Below are 22266 nucleotides of genomic sequence, written 5' to 3' on the forward strand. Positions count from 1 at the left end.
ACACACCTGAACGCCTCACACTCAGCCTGCACAGAAACACACCAGAAGCAGCCACTTACGGTACAGCACCCACAAGGACAGCTCGATGGACGACAGCGCAGAGAAGCCGTCTATCTACTGCACACACCACGGCACCACCGCCACAGCACGATACAGCGACAACAGAAAAAGGAGTCATATGTTCAACAGACCTTGTGCACAGTGCCTGTGGGCGAGCGCACCTGAGCGTGGGCATCTTGTGGATCTTGTTGAACATTCGGTCCAGCCTTTTGAGGATGAGGATAAGGGCGGGGCGCACGGCTTCAGATGACCAGTCGGTGATGGGCAGCATCTCCATGATGTAGCGCCGCAGGCCTCGGCTTTCCATGGTCAGGGTGTCGTAGGGCGCCAGCTTGAGCAGGGCGTGGGCGATTTCTGCCAACCTGAGGGAAAAAGCCGAAAAAAAGTCGACTTTGCAAAACCAGTTGGAGGAGAGTAGCTCAGAACTGTGAAGTGGAAGGAAAATGAAAACATAATTTTGAAGTGAGATGGACATATCTTTTAGCTGTTTGCCATGTTGTTAGGCCCCTTTACTCTGATATCCCTGATAAAATCCAATTACATTCAGAAGTTTCCTAATTTTTATAATTTCATGAAGTCCGTGAGAAAAGAGAGCCGTTGCTGAAAAAAACCCAGGAATTCCATTTTTAACATGTTATGTGTTAGAAAACCACCAGTGCCCACCCCCACGGTGATCCATGGAGGTGGCAGCATCATCCTGTGGGGATGATTTTCCTCAGCATTTGGAAGTCCTGGAAGAAAGCCTGTTAAGAGGCTGAAAAAGAATGGAACAGAGTTTCAGGGTCCAGCAGAAAAATTGACCCTAAACAGCCAGAGCTTCAGTGGAATGGTTCAGATCAAAGCATATTATATTAAAATGGCCTAGTCAAAGTCCAGAAAGTTCACCTTCCAACAGGGTCATTATCCTGTTGGAAGGTGATCATCCACCAAGTCTTTTGTTGGGTGTTCCTTTGTCTTCATGATGCTGTGTTTTTTCCAATGTTCTCACACAAACTAAGATTACGGGTTTTAAATAAAAAGTGTGTTCTAGAAGTTAGAACACTTGTTTGCTCAGCAGTGGAAGTATTTCTACCTCATGTGGGATTTGATGTCCAGTAGCTCCAGTGCAGTGACCCGTGGCTCTCCAGCGATGTTCTGCAGGATCTTGAGTCGAGGTCCGCAGTGTTTATAAAACTCTGTGCAGATGTTTAACAGGGACTCCCGCGGCCGGCGGAACTCCTCCCTGGCGAGGCGCTCGTCCAGCTCTTCCCTCGGCATGCCTTGACCCTCCTCCAGTAGGTGGAGATTGTCCCTGTGAACACAGACCTTTATGTAGTTTTTTTGTCTCTTGGCTTTGTGGGAATTCTTTCAGGAATACAATATCCACTCTCACCTGGTGTTGACGCCTCCGGACATAGCATGGTTGGCTGCAGTGCCTCCCTTATGGCCCTGATCGCAGCGGGACATCTGTGGGGCGGTCATTGGTCTGTAGATGGATATATCAAGCATTGAAAGCAAAGACAAAAACAACCAGGACTATTTACTGCTGGAAACCAAACCTGGTGAGGGCCTCAGAGCTGTAGAGAAGAGCCTGGAGGGATGTGGCCATTGCGGCAATGGCTGCTATCTCGTCCCTGGCGGCAGACGCGGACTCCATTGTGGCCGTGTTGCTCTTAAGCTTCTGAAGGAAGCAGGGAACCAAAGCTTCCAGCACCATCAGCATCTGAAGGCTAAAAAGAGATCTTCATCAGGACCTGCTTGCTGTGGAATAAAAGTTAGGAACAAAACAGAAAGTTTGGAGGGTTCGTCCTTACCTCCTGAAGGACTCAGGCGCGTAGGCGACAACAGTTACACACAACTTGATGGCCTCACTGATGGAGAAGGCTAAGTCTTCATTACCGTAGCAGAAGTCTGTGAGGGGAAAAGAAAAGCTTCAGTGAAAAGCAAAGGTATGTTGGTAAGGTCTGCCCAGGGTCCTAACAGTTTTCCTGTAAAGGGAACAGGTTTTATTAGACTGGTCTTTCCTTTATGTTCATTTAACAAATGTTGAATTCACATATTCCTCCGGTGGGAAGGCCTTAAATAATGAACAAGCATAGGATGGATGGATGGAAGTTCCCATAGAATAAAAGGAAAAAAAGGAAGGAAATGACACAAAAAAGAAAGGAGGGAAAAGGGAATAAAAGGAGGAAGGACAGAAGGAAGATAAAGGAAGGACAGGAGGGAAGACAGCACTGAGGGAATTTAACATACAAAAATATTCTTATTCTCTTTTTACCTAATTATCCAGACCTGGAAAATACCAAAATCAAGTTTCAGACTTTCACTATCCAGATTGTAGTAACCATGCTGGTTTATGGCTCATTTGATGCAAGGTTGAAAGAGTAATACTTTTAACACTGATTAAACCCGGCATCAGTTGGAGTTTTTGGTCTTAAGTCAATGAAAACTGTTCCATGTGTCAAAGTGTGAGAGGTTACCAAGAGAGCGAAGAGGTTTCTCTGCCTTGACCAGCTCCAGAGCATCCAGAGCGTCCTGGGTTTCTCCTTCCAAAGACACCAGCAGGTCGAACAGACACTGAGCCGACACTCCTTTTGATAAACCGGTGCTGGTACTCGTCTAGGAGATCAGTACAGAACATTAAAGGTTGCAGAAATCACAGGCTGAAAACTTATTTTAAGGTCTTGGTGGTCTATGAAAGACTTACAGTGAATTCCAGCAGTGGAGCGACACTTGCAAACAGCTGGAGGATGAAGGGCTTTCTGTGGAGGATGTAGAACTGGCGGCAGCAAAACTCAATGCCCTGTCGTAGCAAAGGGTTGCTTTCATAGTCTGCATACACCTGTACCAGCAGCACAAAAAGGACAAACCATTCATTTTGTATACCATCACCCTGGCTCATGAACAGGTAGAGCTCTCAAGCTCCCTAACTGAACATACGGTTGTAAAGTTGTGAGATCTCAAAATCTGGAATGTTAGCAGATAATATTTATATAAAGGGTATTGGAAGACAATCGATGGATCATTCTAATACACAAATATGCTTTGATCTAAACCATTCAGCTATAGCTCTGGATGTCCAATGTCAAGGTCCTGCTGGACTGTGAATCTCCGCCCCGTTCGTTTTCTGCCTTTAACAGGTTTTCTTCCAAATAAAACATTTTGAAAAGCTTTCGAGGAGTGAGCCAGAGACAGACAGCGTCTGGACTTAAGATTGCAAATTTTCTAGCCTTGCAAGTGCCGAGGTCCCTCATCTGGGCACTGCTTTGAAAATCAAGTCAAGACCGATATTCGCATTGTGTGGTTTTCATACCTGCATCATAGTGGGCAGGATCCACTGGTATCCACTCAGGGAAAAGAGGTGGTTGAAGTGGACGGCCGTGTTGATGGCAGTGGCAGTGTACTGCCTTAGGAGGGAGCTGTCCTCCGGGTGAAGCAGCAGCGCTCCGTTGAAGACATTGAGAAACAGCATCATTTCGTCCCCCCAGGGGTACTCGCTGGGCATGCCCAGAAACATTTCCTCCAGCAGCTTGATCCACAGCACCTTGTGGAGGGTGTCCAAACCGAACAACTCCTTGCCTGGAGAACCGGGGGATATGGTGGTGATGTCCCCCGTAATAATGTCTGTTGTTTATCTGCATGATGATAGAACCAGTGCCTCACTCACCTTGTGGCTCATTGAAGAGGGAGAACTCTGCATCAATGGCAGTTCGAGGGAAGGAGGGAAGTCGAAGCAGGTCTTCCTGCAGCAGGGAGACGTGGGACTGCTTGTGCACCGCTGGCATGTGTTGGGTGAGAGATATCAGGAAGAGGACCCGACCAACTTCCTCCAGTTTACGGGTGAACACCTGAGCAGGTGGATTAAAGATGTTTTAAAAAAAATAATTTTAGGATAAACTTTTGTCATTAAAGGAGTTTCAAATCTGAAGCCTGTTACCTGTTTCTGGATCAGCTCTTGTCCTTTCTCAGGCAGCATGTGGACTAGGTTGAGCTGAGGAGAAACTGACCTTCGGAAAGGGTAGATGTCTCTAACATAAGTCTGAGAAACGAAAAAGCAGACTTTGAAAAAGCTAAAAAATTCAAAGAAAACCAGAAACTTCTCTACTTCAGTATTAACCGTAATTGTAGTGCATCAGTGGTAGTTTTAAATACCATCATAGGAAAAAGTAAGAACACCTTATTTAGCAGCTTGTAGAACTCCCTTTAGCAACTATAACTACATGTAGTTTTCTGTCTGATTATTAGTCGCTTGATGATTACTCCTTGCAGACTGATTGTCAGTCGCCTCCCTAGTAGAATCTGAAATGGTGCTTTTAGCTTTTTAGCATTTTCTCTGGGTATTTTGTCTGCACAGTCTAGTCCTTTGGGTGAATTTCCTGGGATGTCCACTCCTGGGAAGCTTGACAGCTGTCTTAAATGTTTTCCACTAATAATTATCATCTCTCTCTATAGAAAGATAAATTCTAAATTGGTTGGGAATGATCTTATAACCCTTCCCAGATTATTGAGGAGCAATTGTGGTGTCTACATTTGTGTACAATGTCTATGTTTTCTGCACTTGTTCATTTTTTGTCTACCCATTCTCCCTCATTACATTCCCTCAGTTATCTCTGTCCTTATGGCTCTGCCTCAGCTGTTTCCACTAGCCTGCCACCTGTGTCTCGTTCCAGTTCAGCTCTCCTAATGTATCGTCCGTTGTGGCTCTCTCTAAAAGAGGCCCTTTTGAGCCATGTATGCTGGTACTCTCCGTAAATGTAATCTTCATGATGTGGGTCTTTGAAATGTCTGTGTTTTTCTTTAGAATTCGTTTTACATAACACGAGTATTCAGAGGTGTAAAATCTATTTCTCGTGAATGCACTTTGCTGAGAATGGTGGATGTTGTCATGGTGTTGCATTCAGTGGCATGCACCAAATAGGTGCCACTGACATACTGGGGGTATCCCAGTTAACTGGGTTAAGATAACACATTAGGGCTGGCCAACTCTTCCTAAAAATGTGGAATCACCATTTTATAAAGAGCAATCAGATCTAATTATCATGTTTTCCTCAAAACATAACAAAAAGTGTACTAGGTAATTTAAGTTGAATAGATTTTAAGTACACGAGAGTCTATCTAGCTGGATATGAATTGAACCCGTATGTACCATAAACTGCGTTTAGAAGATGATGTCATGAATCTATTTAAATAAAATAAACTGAATCCATAATCATGGCATTAACAGCTCCAGATACTGCCAATGTTGGTTCCTGTAATCAAAGCTAACACAAATTATGATGTTTGCAGATGACATTGATATCTATGGTAAAAATAGGGAACATATCGAAGAGTCTGGAGGACTTTCCTCACTTTCATTCTCTCCTTTTTCCTTATTATTCAATGTTGAACATCTGTCGTGAACGAGGAATTACTTTTTCAAAACTGCTACAGATCAACGTTACCAAGATCAAGAGGTCAAAAACATCTGAAAAGTACAAAAACTGTAAAATTTGTCACATTTCATTCACTTTCAAGACCAGGAATACAAAAATTCATCTAAGTTCTACCTTGTTGTAGTGGATGAGGTTCCATCTTTTGTCCATTAGGAAGTAGTGAGCTGATCTGGCTTCAGGAATGTTGAAAAATTCAAGGCACTCCTGGTCAGAAGAAGATAAATAACACAAAGAATAATTTTTTGGTCACTCTGCTTTACGCTATTTCACTGGTGAATCGTTTATTCAGCAAAGTTATCTACACCCATTCTCAAAGAAGGCAGGCATTTGATCACATTAAGGGTTCAGGTTAAAGTTTAGAGGGTACACATGGCCAAATCTCACCGATATGGAAGAAACTAAGTTGAAAGAACTCCTTCAACATGGATGGTGGTCATTTTGCCCTGTCGTCATTATGTAATTTTTGTAATTTATGCCATTTTGTGTCGACTTGAGAGGTTTTGTAATGATGAGTCTCACCAGGGAGATGATTCATGCACGCTTTGGCAGCCAATGATTCCACATTATTTTCTATGATCTACTCATTGTCTGCTGTAAGAAATGTTCTAAATTCTAAAAACAGAAAAGGATACATAGAAATGAAATAGTCTTGACCCTTAGTACAGCTCCAAGAGATACATTGTACAACCATTTCAGCCTTTGGAGACCTCTTCATGGCAGGCTGTACCAGCACCACAAGCTTAGACAAGTAAAAAGCCTAGTTTCTTGACTGCAAACCATCCAATAAGAATGTACCTTTGCCTGATTCCATTGTGAGCATCAAACGTCCATGGAAACATAACATGTTCGGTCTTTACCTTCAGTAGAGCGTCAAACTGGGTGTCTTCATGGACAGGCAGCTGAGTAGGGATGTCACACTCATTCTGGCCATGCACCACAAGTGTTTTAGTTCCTGAAGTGACCCCAGTACAGAAGACATTATCTTAAAGGAGATGTTGCTTGGATCATTAATGTGACCTAATGTTAGCATGCTGACCTGGCATTGACGCAGTGACGAGCAGTTTGACCTCACACTGCTCCTTCTTCATGGTCTGCTTCAAGTCTTTAAAGAAGAGCCCCTCCACGTAGCCGACCACCTCCCACAGGAAGGTCAGCGTGGCCGAGATAGCGTCCATTCCCCACTCGCAAGGAGTGCGCACAAAGTACATGATCAGCCCCACCTGGAAACAGAAGTATGGTTCAGGAATAATTATTTTGACATAAAAAGAACTCAAGAGTATGGATATTATCGTATGTTTCACCAGGTAGTTAAAGAGGATATGAGAGGTCTGAGCGGGCAGATCCCCGATGTTTAGCAGCAGCTTCCTCAACATGTAGATCAGCTCATCCTGGAGTAAAACACAACTTCAGCTTGTAAAACGTACATTTTACCCATTAATCAAGAAAAAAACCCTCTTGATTCTAAGATTCATTTTTAAAACTGTCATTTTTCAGAACCACATCATACGATTTCTGGAGTTTAACTTTCTTTGAATGAGATGCTCGATCATTTGAATGATATAGTTGTGTTTTCTGGTGATATATAGTGGGATGTATCAGTCAGTGAGCTGTGTAACATAATTATCAGAAAGGAAATGCCCTGAATTTATAATTCAGCTAATTAATTGGACCAACATCAACTTTTGAGGTTCCCACATTGTAGTTTTTTGCTACTTTTATGTCATGAAAACATTGTATTTTTGTTCTTTACTGTCAGAAATTCATATCAGGCGATGCCTTATCATAAGTTTTAAAAAAGCTCTCCCACCTGTCTGTTGCTCACAGTGAGTTTTTCCAGGAAGTGTCGGAGAACCAGAGCGGGATCTTCAATTAGGCAGTTCCACAGGATCTGCTGGGCAACAGCACTCACTAAAGAAACATAACAGGAAATGGTAAGAGAAAATCAACAGTCAAGTATTCAAAGACGAACCGACAATTCTATTTTTTTTTTTTATATTGAGTTTTCTGTGATAAAGCTGTGCATTACAGTAATTTTGTATTGGGAAAACAATAAATCAAACAGGCATTCTTGCCTGCGGTCACTAAGCAGAGTTTGTGTAGGAGGTATTCTGTATCCCGGTCCAAATATCTTCAGCATTAACCTAAATAAGCAGCATAGATTGTAATAGCTGTTTTAATATATAATATAAGCCAATAACATTTAGAGTTGTGGCCCTTTCAAGATGTCTAAACCATAAAAGTATGCATTGTTCTAAAAGCTGGTTGAATACATGCACTCTTTCCACCCTGGATGTGTTAGCCAGAAGGCTGCGTGAAGCTAGAAGGGCATCCACTCTCTTTGCTGCTCTTAACAGCAAATTAGATTTTTGAAATATTCCTCCAAATGGATTGTCTGAATTTGGTCTCAACTGAGTATCTACAGAGGTGTGTTCTGACTTGTTGAACCGGGTTGTTCTCATGTTGTTCTTATTCTCATTTACATTAATGGTCTCATCCAACTCTTGGATATGGGCCCCATATGCATTTTGCTCAGGCTGGATCTGTACTAAGTGGGCTTGGGCTCACGATGGACTTCTTATAAAAGGACACACTTGGCCAAATGCAATCTGTTAAAGCAAAGCCAGTCACCCAATATAGGCACTGACTGGGTCTCATATAGCTAAAACTGGGTGAAAAAATCTGCACACATTTAGAAACCACATGGGTCCCATTTTTTTTTTTCTTTTTTACCAAGAAGCATTTTGCATCACCTCTGTATGGACAATTAACATGGTCATTCTGGAACCCACAGACACACACATCTGGGGCCCTTTTTTAAAACCATTTCCTATCCAGGTGGGCCCCAAATCTATTTGTTAGCTAGGTTAAATGCTTGTCTCCCGTTTGTTTTTCAGGTTGATTTTACATTTAATGACATTTGATAATCAAAAATATGAAATACCAAGTGATTGTTAAAAATGTATATTCTGTCTAAATCTAATAATCGAGGCCTGGGTAAGAACTGGCCCTTATGGGCACCTCTGACATTACATCACTATAGTTTGTATTGTAAAGTACAATACTGTGGACAAAATATTAAATGATATTTAATATACTGTCTTATGGACCTACCAGCCACGCCATCCTCTCTGACTTCTCCGTCTTCCATGAGGTGGACTATTGGTAAGACTGCAGCACAGATGCATGCTGGGAAGACCGCTTGAGGCGGCTGAACCATGTGGTGAGTAGGAGTGTGATCTGTTGTGTTTTCTTCATCTTTAAAAACACAAACCAGTGAAGTTTAGCAAACTAAAGTTCACTGTGAGTTTATTGCAGATGTTTTAACAGTGGCAGAATTTATAAATCAAACCTGCAAACACCAGAGAAGGTGAAAAGAAACTACAAAGGAAGGCCAAAAATAAGGATACAAGGAAAGACTGGAAGGAAGGAGACAAGCAAGGAAGAAAAGGGGGAAAATATAATTAACCCAAGGAAAGAATAAAATGACAAGGAGGAAAGAAAGTAAGAGAGGAAACAAACAAGGAAAGAACCCTGTTGAATAAAAAAAAAAAACATTCAATTTTTATACCTTCTGCACTGGCCATTGAGCGGACGGACCAGACCGAGCCACGGCGGAACGAGTAGTTCCTGTGGGAGTTACTGGAGGCACAAGACGGGCTGACGGACAGACGGCGGGATGCCAGGTTTACCACTTCTTCTGCTAGCGGGATCAATGTTAAAAACAACACGCTGTCAGACAACAGGGACACCATTAGAGTTGGCTTCCTATGTGTTGTTAGCCCCACCTTCCTCCTCCTGCTCAGGTGGAGGGCTGCACGTGGGCTCATAGCAGGCCTCCTGAGCCACGGGGATAGCCGTAATGATGCTGGCCTCGCGGCCTAGGCGCCGCTTCTCCTCCTCCTGCTGCAGGTTCTTTAGAATGTGCTCGGCTCGCTGGTGGGAGCGTGACACGGCCCGGGCAGAAAAGGATTTCTAAACAAAAGAGAGGGTCTGAAGTACTTTTAAGTCCTTCAGGAATGTGTTCAGGGCTGTTGTGAGGAGTGCGTTCTCATTTTAAATGACTAGAAAAGATTATACAGTAACTTTCCTCCAGTACACTGGTCTGAGGACCATCCTGAACAGCAATGCTGAAGTAATGAATTGGATCATTCCTGACAAATGCTAACACAAATATTAGGGATGCACCAATCAGTCAGCTTGACAGAGGAATCTTCTGAACTTTAAAATCGTTTTTTTATTTTCCTCAGTCATTGAAATCACAGTAGCTAAATGGTTATATTAAGCTAGCAACAGCAGGTTTAAGTTATAACTATGTAAAACGCCTAACTGTTAGCCATCTTTAATATCAGCGAGGAGTTTAAAAGTGAAATCAGAGCAAGAAAACATCAGGGATGGTCAGGGCGGTGTGCAGTGTTAGTTTTCCACCACAAAGCGCATTTGCAAGTTCAGTTTTTTCCTAATCTGGCAAGTCGAAGCTTTAAAAAAATCAAAATCGGTGCATTTCTAATAAGGGCATGTCTGTAGGCTGATGCTGGGAGAAAGTTATTGTATCCCTCAAAGTGTTCACGTGTATCTAAATACAGTCCTCTCAACAACATGATACAATCAACATTCAGCCATTCTCGGTCGATGAACCATGCACGAACAGCACAACAGCTACAGGTCTGTACGCCTGATGCATGCTGTTATTTTTCACGTTTCTTGCAGTCAAAGCAAGTGCTTGAAGACTTTTCCAATGATGAAAGATGCAGCACAGGATTGGACCACTATACCCTCATGTTTTTGTTGATCTGAGTTAACAAGATGCATCAGCGCAAACACTTGGACAGAGATACCAACTTACTATGGTATGGACTGATTGAATTAATGTGGGGAACTAAAAACAAAGACAGTTCATAGGTAAAAATTATAGTATATAATGTGTGTCTCTTTTGATTCTGGTTTTCATCAGAATCAAAAGAGAGTCTGGTAAATTACTGTAAAACATTAAAAGTAACCCATTTGTGCGTACAGACTGGTCTTCATTTATTGGGTCCTGCACGCTGCCGGTGGTCTGCGGCACCCAGGGGGGATCGAATATGGGGACACAAGGCATGCCCAGGATTGGAGACGGCAGAGTGAAGTTGATGCTCGGCGGAGGGATCTGCCAGATACAACACAGAAGATGGTAAAATTGGCTGGTTATGTGTGTGAAAAACTAAGTACACCCTAAAACTAAGAATCAGCCAAGTGCTGCTAACCAAATACAGGGGTTGGACAATGACACTGAAACACCTGGTTTTAGACCACAATCATTTATTAGTATGGTGTAGGGCCTCCTTTTGCGGCCAATACAGCGTCAATTCAACTTGGGAATGACACATACAAGTCCTGCACAGTGGTCAGAGGGATTTTAAGTCATTCTTCTTGCAGGATAGTGGCCAGGTCACTACGTGATACTGGTGGAGGAAAACGTTTCCTGACTCGCTCCTCCAAAACACCCCAAAGTGGCTCAATAATATTTAGATCTGGTGACTGTGCAGGCCATGAGAGATGTTCAACTTCACTTTCATGTTCATCAAACCAATCTTTCAACAGTCTTGCTGTGTGTATTGGTGCATTGTCATCCTGATACACGACATCGCCTTCAGGATACAATGTTTGAACCATTGGATGCACATGGTCCTCAAGAATGGTTCGGTAGTCCTTGGCAGTGACGCGTCCATCTAGCACAAGTATTGGGCCAAGTGAATGCCATGATATGGCAGCCCAAACCATCACTGATCCACCCCCATGCTTCACTCTGGGCATGCAACAGTCTGGGTGGTACGCTTCTTTGGGGCTTCTCCACACCGTAACTCTCCCGGATGTGGGGAAAACAGTAAAGGTGGACTCATCAGAGAACAATACATGTTTCACATTGTCCACAGCCCAAGATTTGCGCTCCTTGCACCATTGAAACCGACGTTTGGCATTGGCATGAGTGACCAAAGGTTTGGCTATAGCAGCCTGGCCGTGTATATTGACCCTGTGGAGCTCCCAACGGACAGTTCTGGTGGAAACAAGAGAGTTGAGGTGCACATTTAATTCTGCGGTGATTTGGGCAGCCGTGGTTTTATGTTTTTTGGATACAATCCGGGTTAGCACCCGAACATCCCTTTCAGACAGCTTCCTCTTGCATCCACAGTTAATCCTGTTGGATGTGGTTCGTCCTTCTTGGTGGTATGCTGACATTACCCTGGATACCGTGGCTCTTGATACATCACAAAGACTTGCTGTCTTGGTCACAGATGCACCAGCAAGACGTGCACCAACAATTTGTCCTCTTTTGAACTCTGATATGTCACCCATAATGTTGTGTGCAATTCAATATTTTGAGCAAAACTGTGCTCTTACCCTGCTAATTGAACCTTCACACTCTGCTCTTACTGGTGCAATGTGCAATCAATGAAGACTGGCTACCAGGCTGGTCCAATTTAGCCACGAAACCTCCCACACTAAAATGACAGCTGTTTCAGTTTCAATGTCCAACCCCTGTATATGCAATATATGAGTTAAATCGCAGTGAATAGTTTAGATCAAGCCAAAGAATGTTTAAATTTAACCTTAAGAATCCTACCAACCCCCCCCAGAATGTCTTCTGTAAGACATTGTACCTGTTTTTGTTTTACCTCAAAACACATTAGATAACACATTAGATACATTGATGCCACCCCTGTTGTGGGTGGCATCATGACAGTATCCCCCCCCTCCCCCAAAAAAAACAGGGGGTGCTGTCATGGATGCCCCTCTGTAACAGTTATTGAGTTTGTATTAATTTGGTTGCTTACTTGCCCTACACTTAGCAAATCCCTGCTTTACATAGATTTTTGATAGATTTTATTAAGATTGATTGGTTTATGAACATCAATGTAATATGGTTGTACAAGCTGCTGGATCATGGGCTGTACACAAGTTTTCCATGTTGGTTTCATCTTAGCTTCAGAAATAATGGCAAAAAAGCTACAGTTTTTTGTCCCCACTTCTGTTACATACTTTGAAAATCTGCTGGGCTCCCTCCTCCATGCGAGGCCACACCTGGTAGCGAAAACGCCACAGTGTGTAGAACTTTAGGATGGAGTTAATGCGCTGACAGGCCTCCTGGTGCTGGAACTCAGTCATCATCATTTCGGTCACTGCATCGGGGACCTTGACAGCGCAAAGGAGGAACATGGCAGCTGGAGGGGGTTCAGAGAAGTAAGGGTGAGCAACCGGTAAGGATAGATGAAGAAATGTTAATAATAGGAGAAATATTCCCTAATTATGATGGCTAACCAAAAGAAGCTAAACTAAAATCTTAGTTTTGCATGAATTAAAAGGATCACTGATGCAGAGCCTGACTCACCAGCTGCAGCCGCCATATGTTCATCCACGCTGAGCAGCAGCTCCCAGGCAGCAGGCTGGATATCTCCATACATGTCATCAGTAAGGATGGGGGCAGCCTTGATCAGCAGCGAAAGAGGAGCTGGGGACAAACTCATTACCTGAAAGAAACCAAATTCACCAATCCATGGTAATTTTTCTGCTTTTAAAATAAAACTTGAAATATCAAACTTGAACAATTGTATGCCCACTGGGATAAATTGTCCTAAAATAATTCTTAAATTGAGATTTAATTGGTCGAGCCAACCAGCCGACCTGGTTGCGGATGTACTTGAGCATGCCTGTGTCCTTCTTCCCTTCTGCATTGGAGTCGGTTGGTCTTCTCTTCATGGACGGCGTTCTCAGGCAGGATTTATCTGAACACTGAGTGGGAAAGACACTTTTAGAAACTTCTGATTCAGGCATCCTGAAACCTTAGTAGTTCTTGTTTTTACCTCCTTGTTCTTCTTTGGGCGTCCTCCGATGTTACCAGAGGCGCTGTCCTCTTTTAGGCCGTCCACCGTCTCACCGTAAACGAGCTTGATGGCGCGGACGAGGCGGGCGCAGGAGCGGCCGTGGTGCTGGTAGCAACGCGGGTGACAGAACTCTATATGTGTGCAGATGAAGCTCTGCTGGTTGCACAGCAGAATCATAATCTGTACAGAGATATAAAAATAGAGACGGCAGAGAGGAAGGAAGTCAGAATGTGTGAAGGAGGACAAACTGTACGACCTTTAGCTCAGGATGATGGACGTACATGGAGCCAGGACATGTTGCGGTGGTAGTTGTCTTCAGTTCCTCCTGAGCTCTGACCCTCAGGCTCAATGCTGGGTTCACTGGTGCTGAAGGGACTTCCTGCAAAATTAAACATGAAGACATAAAAAATTAGGGAAAATGTCAATATACACTGTAAAACGTTAAAAGTACCAGATACGATTTGGAAACTGATTAAACTCTAAAAAACAAACATTCTTTATAGGGAATGTAATGACAGGATCCATTCAAAATGTTGCTCAATTCTATGAAATAATAACATTCAATATGCATTAATTTAGGTTATTGAGGTTAAATTTAACTGAAATTTTATTATAAAAGTTTGTTAAATTCAACACCCACCCATAATTCGGTTCATAATAAAAAGTCTCTTTTTGGCACCCTTTAAATTTCATTTTTACAGTGTATATTAGAGAAAGACACATCTTAAACTGTTTTTCTCCTTCTAGGTTCTAACCAAATTTAACTCTAAACATTCTTAAAGGTTTTTAAGGGTACAGTCCAAGGAAAATCCCTATGTTAGAATTCCAGTTTTTTCTTTGACTTGTGTGTTTCATCTCCACCTCACCGATGTCAGTGACTGTGTCCCTGCTCTGCGTTTGTGACAGCAGCCCTTCTTCGTTCTCCGACTCAGAGTCCTGCCGGGACAGCTTGGTGCTCTTTAGGCTCCCCGCCCGGCGGATTGAAGACAGGGAGCCACCCTTCTTCACACGGAAACTGCGGGCCCCTTTGATCTGAAGCAACCGAGAGCCTCCAATGCGGATCTTCCTGACAGGTGCTGGGGAACAACAGAGGTAAATGAGAGATTACCTACTATCAAAAGGAAGCGGTGAGAAAAGACAGAATCACTATGGTCTCACCCTGAGCCTCCTGGGTCTTTTTCTCATCTCCCGTGGTGTCAGACTTCAGAGTGTGGCTGCTGCTGTTGAGAGAATCATGCCCGTCTTCATCATCAAGGATGCCCGCGAAGCTGATCTTCCTCTCGTAGCGATGGCGGCCGAGCTCAGGGTCCAGACGCAGACGGCAGCTGTCCAGGTCCTATAGCGAACATTTCAATGCCTCAGAGTTATTAATACAGCAATGTTCTCCTTTTGAACATTAACAGATTTTGGGACTGACCACGAGCGGCTCAGTTCGAGGGCGAGGCAAGCAGGGGAAAGTCTCTCGCAGGAAGGTGGTGATTTCCAACAGCAGCTGACAGGCGGCCATCTTCAGAGCAAAAGGGCAGCCGCATTTTGTGGGATTCACCGTGTCTTTAGATACAAAAAATGATTAACCCTTTTACCTTTAAATGTTGATCAGCAAATATACAGTAAGCATTATAAGATAGACCACCTAACATGTTCAATTTATTGAAAATGAAAATATTAAACTACAGTCTCTTTATCAGAGGATAATTTTGGAAATATTTAAATCCTGAATTCTTGACCTTGGGAGTACTAAATTCTAAGGGGTTATGAGGAAATGTGTATATATAGAAAACAATGGAAAAACGTTTAAAGTTGCTGCTATCTGGTGGTCAAATTGAAAATAGCTCAAATCGCTAACTCAACCTTTTTAGAACAACTGGTTAAAATATTTTTTTAAAACTTAATTAACCTTAAGACATTTTAAGTACAAAGAATTCACATAAAGATTTACTTCCTTTAAATGTATGAACAATGGATATTTTCTCAATGTTCACAATTGGGTGAACCTCCGCCCCAGTCTCAAGTTGTAGTACCGTGACATATTAAGCAAAAACTTCAATTTCATTCGATCTGTTTATAAAGATAGCGATGTGACTCACTGTCCTCCAAATAATCCTCCTCCTCGTCTTCTTTTCTCATTCTCCGCTTGGTCTCTTCATCGTAAATGTAGCCCAGAATGTTCGCGGGACTCTCGCTGTCCGAATGACAGAGCTCACTGAGCCTGGTGCCAATTGCCTGAGAAGGTAAAACACAACAACAGTTAATGAAGGCACATTATCAACTGTCACCTGGACCTTCCCATGTATGTTTCACTCACATCCCCCCACTGGCAAAAATGTTTGGCCGCGTTCCACTGGAGCTTCTGGTTTCTTTTGTTGCCCACTATCGGCGACCGACCCCTGGATAAGCCCTTTTTGGTTATGTTAACATGGTGGCCTTTCATCCACTCTGGCCAGTTCCCACGGTTACAGCGGTGGACGAATCTGGCACATTCCAGGAAAAGGGAAGCACGGGCCACAACTGGAGCCTCCTAACAACAGAAAAGGATTTAAAAAGTGATTAAACGGATCAGGTTTGGCTTGTTTGAACTATTTTGAGAGTAACCTCTACCAAGTCTAGAGCGGCAGCAAGGATCGAGGCATCAGGAATGGTTCCCGGCTCGCAGCAGTTAAGAAGAAACTGGAAGCGCTTCATCCCCTGACGGATCGCTCCCAGGTTCACCATATTCTTATTCTTCATGGCCTCCTGACTGGCTGCTAAACGCTCCTGAAAACCATGAGGTCCTGGAAAACGAAAAGCAGCTGGTCATAAGATTATTTTCAAAGAAAAACTTCAATGAAGATTGACTCACTTTGTATGAGGCAACGAGGGTCTTCCAATACATTTAACAAATATCGAATGAAAAATGAGCAAGAGATGACACACAGCCACAGACTGAGCTAACACTTGAATTTTCTATTCCCTTTCCTGCTCTAGGTGAAACATATATTTGCCAAATGATGCTAATGTATTCGATATATGTATGTTTAAATCCAGTAAATCAAATTGAAATTACAAGTGTGAGCGCAGCCCCACAGAAATCAAGCTGTATGCAGACGATACTGTTTTTTCTTAGGCGCTGGAAAATACCACCACAACGTCACCACAGAAGAGACAGAGGGAGCACGAACAGCACCATGCTTGAGCTGACATGGAAATATGCTCGGCAGCAGAAAGATGGTCTTCAAGAGATGAGATTTAGAAACAATGTCCAGGTTTAAAGAACATGATGTACATCCTTTGGAAAAAGTGGACTGGAGAATTCAAGAAACAAAAAAAAAAAAAAAAATTTTAAGTTTAATTTGAGCTTTTAAAAGATGTCTACTTATAGAAGAAATCATCATTTTAGGAATCGGGTTAGTTTTGGATACGCCTGAATGTTGCAGTTTTGCACACAAAGTTTCAAAAAGTCAAAAACACTGAATGCACTGATACTTAGTGAACTGATGTTCAGTTCTTTTTTAAGAATTGTTAAACACCAGTTGTGCCCCATTCATGCCCAGTGTAATCTTGCAATAAGAATATGTTGAGTAAAATGGTGGAAATATTCCCACTTATGAAGCATGTTTTTCTCCTATGTAGTACCTCTGCAGTACCTATACAAAACCTAAAGATAGGGCCAAAAGAGATTTATACATCCTTCTTAGATAAGTCCCATTTACTGGTCATAGCTGATCCACATCACATCTATATCAGAAATGAACATGGAACAATTATGAAACCTGCACACCACCTTAGACAGGGCCCATATTTTAGTCAATTTCCAAACCTTATGGTCTCCATATACAGAACTCTTGCTGGTAATGAAGCCCTGAACTCAGGCCTATACAATTTAACTAGCTAACTAGGATATCCATCAACACCCAAATGTATCTTTTCATAATGAGTTTGTCTATCTTTTCCCAGATGGGTCCCCCTTTTCCGCAAGCATTATAACTAACCTTTAACTCATATTTGTCCTGGAAAGATCCATAGTACTCATACACTTGAACTTAAAGATGGAACCCAGATAGATTTCGGGGCCCATTAAGTAATGGACTATTAGAGAACCTATGGATATTTGCATAGGGAACCCATTTCAGAGCCTATTTCCAATCAGTATAGCCCCATATGTAAAGGTTGTCTGTAAACAAACCATTCCAGTTGCTGCCACAAGACAAGAATCAAGTTGTTTGCCAGCAATGAGAAAAACAAAATATACAGTACTGACACAATCAAAATTAAGTAATGGTTAGGGTTATATCTTGTCTATCTGTCCCAGATTGGTCCATCTAACTAGTCACAGCTAACCCACATCAAAGCTATTTGAAAAATTACCATGAAGCATACCAAATGGGCCCAATTGTTCCATATGTAATCGTTTGCTAGTAACAAATCCCAGAGTTCAAGCCATTAACATTGTGCTATCCATCAATACCCAACTGTACCTTGCCTTAAAGTGTTTTGTCTATCATTCCTACTCTGGTGGATGATTTTCCCAAGTGTACTTTTACTTCAAAATTAAATGGGTAACATTTGGTACATTGTACAAGATATCCCACTAATAGGCCATATTTTGTCCAGTGTATCACATGTATACTACTCATACAAAATGTAAAGGATCTAAATGGATTATATATCAATTTCCCAGATTGGTGACCTGCATCAAAACTATGTAAGGAATTACTATGGAACCAATATGGAATGGAAAATCTCAATTTAGTCCCTTCCCAAACCATATGGGCTCCACATGTAAACACTAAGAGAGGACAAATCTCAGACCTCAGGTCATTAGTATCTAAATTGCTAATTGCTGTATCTATCTACACCCAGGTGTATCCAGGGCATCAGTGCATTGTTGTTCATACATTTCTGGAAACTTTTTGAAGCAAGACTTTTTAGAAATATGATCAAAACACGCTGATGGGGCTGAAAGGGTTACATTCAGCAGCTGGCAGCTCTCCAGTGATGGATGGTGGACAGAAGATCTGGCAAAAAAGGAGAACAGATCACCACGACTTGGCAAAGACAGGACAAGACACGACACCACTCAGACAAAACAGGTGGAGACAGAAAGCGAAGAAAGAGACAAAAGCACGATGGAGAGTGGGACACCCCAATGTAGGGGAGGTCTACCATCTTTCTCTTCTGTGTGGTGAAGCTTGGATGGATTCCTCCTTCCAGACCTCCATTTACCGAGCCGCTTGAAAAAATTCTCCTCCTCGTCCCTGCCGTACTCCGGCACCACAGCTCCCCCTTCAGACAGCTTCACAGCACTTGTGAACTTCACCTGACACACATGAACAAGAAAACATAAACGTGTTATAATGTGTAGTTACAGTCTAGGTCTTCTGCTTGGTCATGTTCCATTTATCAGATGATACACATGGCCCTGTCATTTGGTGTTTAACCCTGTTTTTATTCTAGATATGGGAGCTATTGGCTGTGCTTTTTCTATGACTAAGTGTGTCTCTTTCATACTCTTGACTTGAAAACTGGCTCAGTTTATCTGCTTAGCTGTGTTTCTCTTCTAGATGAAGCCTATAAAAGGTGCTACTTCTGCATTTAATGTTTTACCTTTCTTTCACCTAGAGAGTACCCCTGGGTTAGTGCTTCTGTGTTCTCTCAAACCCCCAGCCAGTCATGGCAGCTGGCTGTTGACACAGAGGCTGGTTCTGGTTCTGCTGGAGGTTTCTTCCTGTTAAAAAGGGAGTTTTTCCTCTCCACTGTCGCTACCTGCATGCTCAGTATGAGGGATTGCTGCAAAGTCAATGCAAGCAACTGTCCACTGTCTCTACATGCTCATCCAGGAGGAGTGACTGCTGAAAGCCACTGACTTCATGCAATCTGCTGGGTTTTCTTAGATAAAAAATGTTTTAACCAACTCAAACAATACAATGAATTTGAATGCATTGTTTGATAACTAGAAGCAACTGGAATGTATGTATTTAACTTGGAATCTATATGATCAAACTAAAATGACTTTGTAAAGTGCCTTGAGGCGACGTGTTGTGAATTGGTGCTATATAAATAAACAGAATTGAATCAAAATCCTTGGTTTTATCTTTGTGAGCATTAACTTTTAAACCCTTGACCAATGTTTCTACAACTAATTCTAACTATAGTTACAGGTTCTTTTTAAGCCCAGGTTCTAGTAAGGAGGCTGTGTTACAGCTGCTGACTTTTGAGCTCTGACGTATGAAGGAGAGCCGGTCCACTGAGCTGATATCCAGCAGGTCCTCCACACCATCGGTGAGTCCAGACAGGGAAGATCGCTTCAGCCAGTTGCCTGGAGAAATCAAGAAAGTAAACATCTGATACAAACTTAAAGAAACACATCACACTATGACTTTATTACACACTTTTAGTTAGAATGCAAATAAGCATGCAGGGTCAAACAGAGAGGAAACGCACATCTAAACAAAAACACTTCAACAGCCATGATTCACAACCTGAAGTTCCTTTAATAATACTGCAGATTAGAATCTTGCAGTAGATAAAGTACCAGATAAAGTTTCTAAAAGTACCAATTGATATAAAAGACAACCATTTGACATTTTAGGAGACTTTAATTCACCTAAAAGCTCATTTATGGCAAATCAACATGGAATACTTTATTATGGAAGTTTGAACTAAGGCTGTGAACTATAAACATGAATTCATTTAAGCTAGTTCTTTTCCAAAGGGAATTTACACAATACTGTTCTGAAAGCATAAAACATTTACTTATAAGGCGTGACCTGGATATTTTAATCTTGGCCAGTCTGAGTTTTATAATTAGGACTTTAAAGAAACATTTTGTAAATGTTTTATTTTAATGTGAAAAATCATGAACCGTCATAGAAAGAAAATGTGCTGAGGGTTCCTTGATAGAGGTAGAACCTTTGAATACACCAGAAAATGAAGGGATCATAAGATGCAAACTACAAGATTTGGGACATTTTTAAAAACTTCACTTTAGCCAAACTTGTCAGTGGTGCTCTGCAGGGTTCACCCTTAAGCCCACTAATTTGTATAATATATCGTCTACTTTGATACGACATAAATTTTCTTTTTTTTAATGACACCAAGGTCTATCTGTTCCATGGTACAGTGTGATTTTAAAAAGGTTCCAGTTTAAAAACTTCCTGTCATCCCATTCCTATGGTTTAAAATCCTTTTAATTAGACCCCAGAGTGTCCTCTGTGTGTGTGTAGTATAGAGTAATGCACCGGTGCTTTTCTCCCAAACATTTGGTAGTGCGGAAAGTTGTCGATCTTAAACTACTTGAGCGCCACCTATTAGGCTTATTAAGGTAACACTTTTATGAAACTGCCTTTGGCAAGCTATGACAGGCAAATTAAGCAGCTGGATACCTAGTTACCTGAAAAGATAGCTCGACTAGATAATCAGCTGATATTAGTTTTTTTTTACTTTTATTTTTTCCCTAAAATGCAGAACAACCAAATGATATTCAGCTCAATAAACGAGGTAAAACTATTACCAAATGTAGGAGCCTTATTCTACGTTTTCGGAAGTCTAAGGTGTAAAATTACAAACAATATTTATAACATCATTATAACATAATTATAAATTAATTACTTTAACAGCAGTAGGAGCAGTTGTTGCCTTTTTTTATTCTTTTAATATTAAACTCTATCAGTTACACATTTTTGTTTTATATTTTTGTGTAATTGTTTTAACTCCAGATTTGGAGTAGTGTTGTTTCTCTTTTTATACCTTTTTAGATATCCAGCAGGTGATTCCTTATAGCTACACTCATAATAATTTACCATTAAATCTGAAAAGTTGATTAATTTATGCAGAACATTTGCTTGCAATTTGATAATAGCAATACATGCACAAAACCTTATAAATACATTAGCATAGGTGCTTCTTTTTTTTTTTTTTTTAGGTGCAGAATATGGTTGCTTTATTTTCTAGTACAATTCAATCCCAGTCTGGAGCAGCGTGCAAACATAGGATACAGATGACAAAGACAAATGGGCATGACAAAAAAAGAAAAAAAAAAACTGCATGAGAATTGTTTGAAGCATGGATCCATGTGCACATACGTAAGACAGAGCGAGTGATTGGAAGACGGGCGGTCCTACGACATACTAAGGCACACAAAGGGACAGGAAGCAGATTGAAGAGATGAAATGATCCAACCTCTCAGGATGACGGAATGTTGGACAGACAGCACACATATTTTAAATTGAGATACGGTCATGGAAATGAGAAATGCTGCTGTAATCAAAGAGACTCGGTCATTAGCTTTTTTAGAATAATTTAACTTTGAGCTTTTTAGAGACATTTCTATATTAATCAACTGTTTGAGAATTTCAGACTCACCTATCGGCAGTTTGAGTTTCTTGCGGAGCGAAATGCGTCGAGATCTGGATCGAGAGCGGCGATCGGTAGTTGTGCCGGAATGTGCAGTGGTGCACTCCGAGGTGTCCTGCTCTGACTGGCTGCTTGTGTCGCTGGCGGCACTCTGGGACTTAAACATCTTCCTCCAGAAGTCCTTCCTGCCAAGAAGAGCGCCCGGGATCTGTTCGTCACTAGTGGCACATAGGTGAAAGAAAGAAAGGGACGATTTGAATACTTATCCGCCAAAAAATAAAATAAAATAAGATCACACAAAAGGGGAGCACAGACAGAGTTTGAAATGGCAGCTGGGATCAACATGAATGATGTTTTATGGAGATGCTGTGAGGTTGACACTCACTGTTCGGGGGTCTGGGGGGGTCTACTGGAGATGTAGCTGCGACACTCATCTGCAGCACTGGACACCTGACCCTTCTCCCCGGACACACCCACCTCAGACCTGCGCGCACACACACACCGACACGGGCCACTTGAATAAGACACCAAATGAGTTCATTTGATGCAGTGAGGTGCAGTGCACAACATGCATGCCATAGAATGATCCTTAATTAGTCAAGTATTGA

The 22266-nt window shown here is 42.0% G+C and overlaps 1 protein-coding gene across 11 annotated transcripts in view; it reads right to left on the reverse strand.

The window, feature by feature from the left end:
* Positions 1-22266, reverse strand: part of LOC124861581 (protein unc-80 homolog) — a 62415-nt gene that overhangs the window by 17427 nt on the left and 22722 nt on the right. For 5 of the 11 annotated variants that reach the window (XM_047355420.1, XM_047355427.1, XM_047355426.1 and 2 more), the window contains 34 exons: positions 22044-22142; positions 21668-21876; positions 19516-19622; positions 18470-18623; positions 15926-16098; positions 15633-15845; positions 15415-15550; positions 14745-14878; positions 14486-14663; positions 14194-14403; positions 13609-13706; positions 13307-13507; positions 13128-13235; positions 12835-12973; positions 12486-12667; positions 10483-10614; positions 9257-9443; positions 9040-9171; positions 8583-8726; positions 7279-7379; positions 6773-6859; positions 6508-6691; positions 6329-6423; positions 5586-5675; positions 3977-4078; positions 3707-3887; positions 3353-3618; positions 2747-2881; positions 2520-2658; positions 1854-1950; positions 1599-1769; positions 1433-1525; positions 1133-1351; positions 222-422 (listed from right to left, as the gene is read on the reverse strand). In XM_047355420.1, coding sequence (XP_047211376.1) covers positions 222-422; positions 1133-1351; positions 1433-1525; positions 1599-1769; positions 1854-1950; positions 2520-2658; positions 2747-2881; positions 3353-3618; positions 3707-3887; positions 3977-4078; positions 5586-5675; positions 6329-6423; positions 6508-6691; positions 6773-6859; positions 7279-7379; positions 8583-8726; positions 9040-9171; positions 9257-9443; positions 10483-10614; positions 12486-12667; positions 12835-12973; positions 13128-13235; positions 13307-13507; positions 13609-13706; positions 14194-14403; positions 14486-14663; positions 14745-14878; positions 15415-15550; positions 15633-15845; positions 15926-16098; positions 18470-18623; positions 19516-19622; positions 21668-21876; positions 22044-22142 — 5097 coding nt within the window. Of the gene's footprint in view, positions 1-191; positions 423-1132; positions 1352-1432; positions 1526-1598; positions 1770-1853; positions 1951-2519; positions 2659-2746; positions 2882-3352; positions 3619-3706; positions 3888-3976; positions 4079-5585; positions 5676-6328; positions 6424-6507; positions 6692-6772; positions 6860-7278; positions 7380-8582; positions 8727-9039; positions 9172-9256; positions 9444-10482; positions 10615-12485; positions 12668-12834; positions 12974-13127; positions 13236-13306; positions 13508-13608; positions 13707-14193; positions 14404-14485; positions 14664-14744; positions 14879-15414; positions 15551-15632; positions 15846-15925; positions 16099-18469; positions 18624-19515; positions 19623-21667; positions 21877-22043; positions 22143-22266 lie in introns of all 11 variants that reach the window. The other 6 variants (XM_047355423.1, XM_047355422.1, XM_047355419.1 and 3 more) reach the window with 3 other exon arrangements.

This window comes from Girardinichthys multiradiatus, chromosome 24 (genome assembly GCF_021462225.1).
Source record: "Girardinichthys multiradiatus isolate DD_20200921_A chromosome 24, DD_fGirMul_XY1, whole genome shotgun sequence".
NCBI classification, from domain to species: domain Eukaryota; kingdom Metazoa; phylum Chordata; class Actinopteri; order Cyprinodontiformes; family Goodeidae; genus Girardinichthys; species Girardinichthys multiradiatus.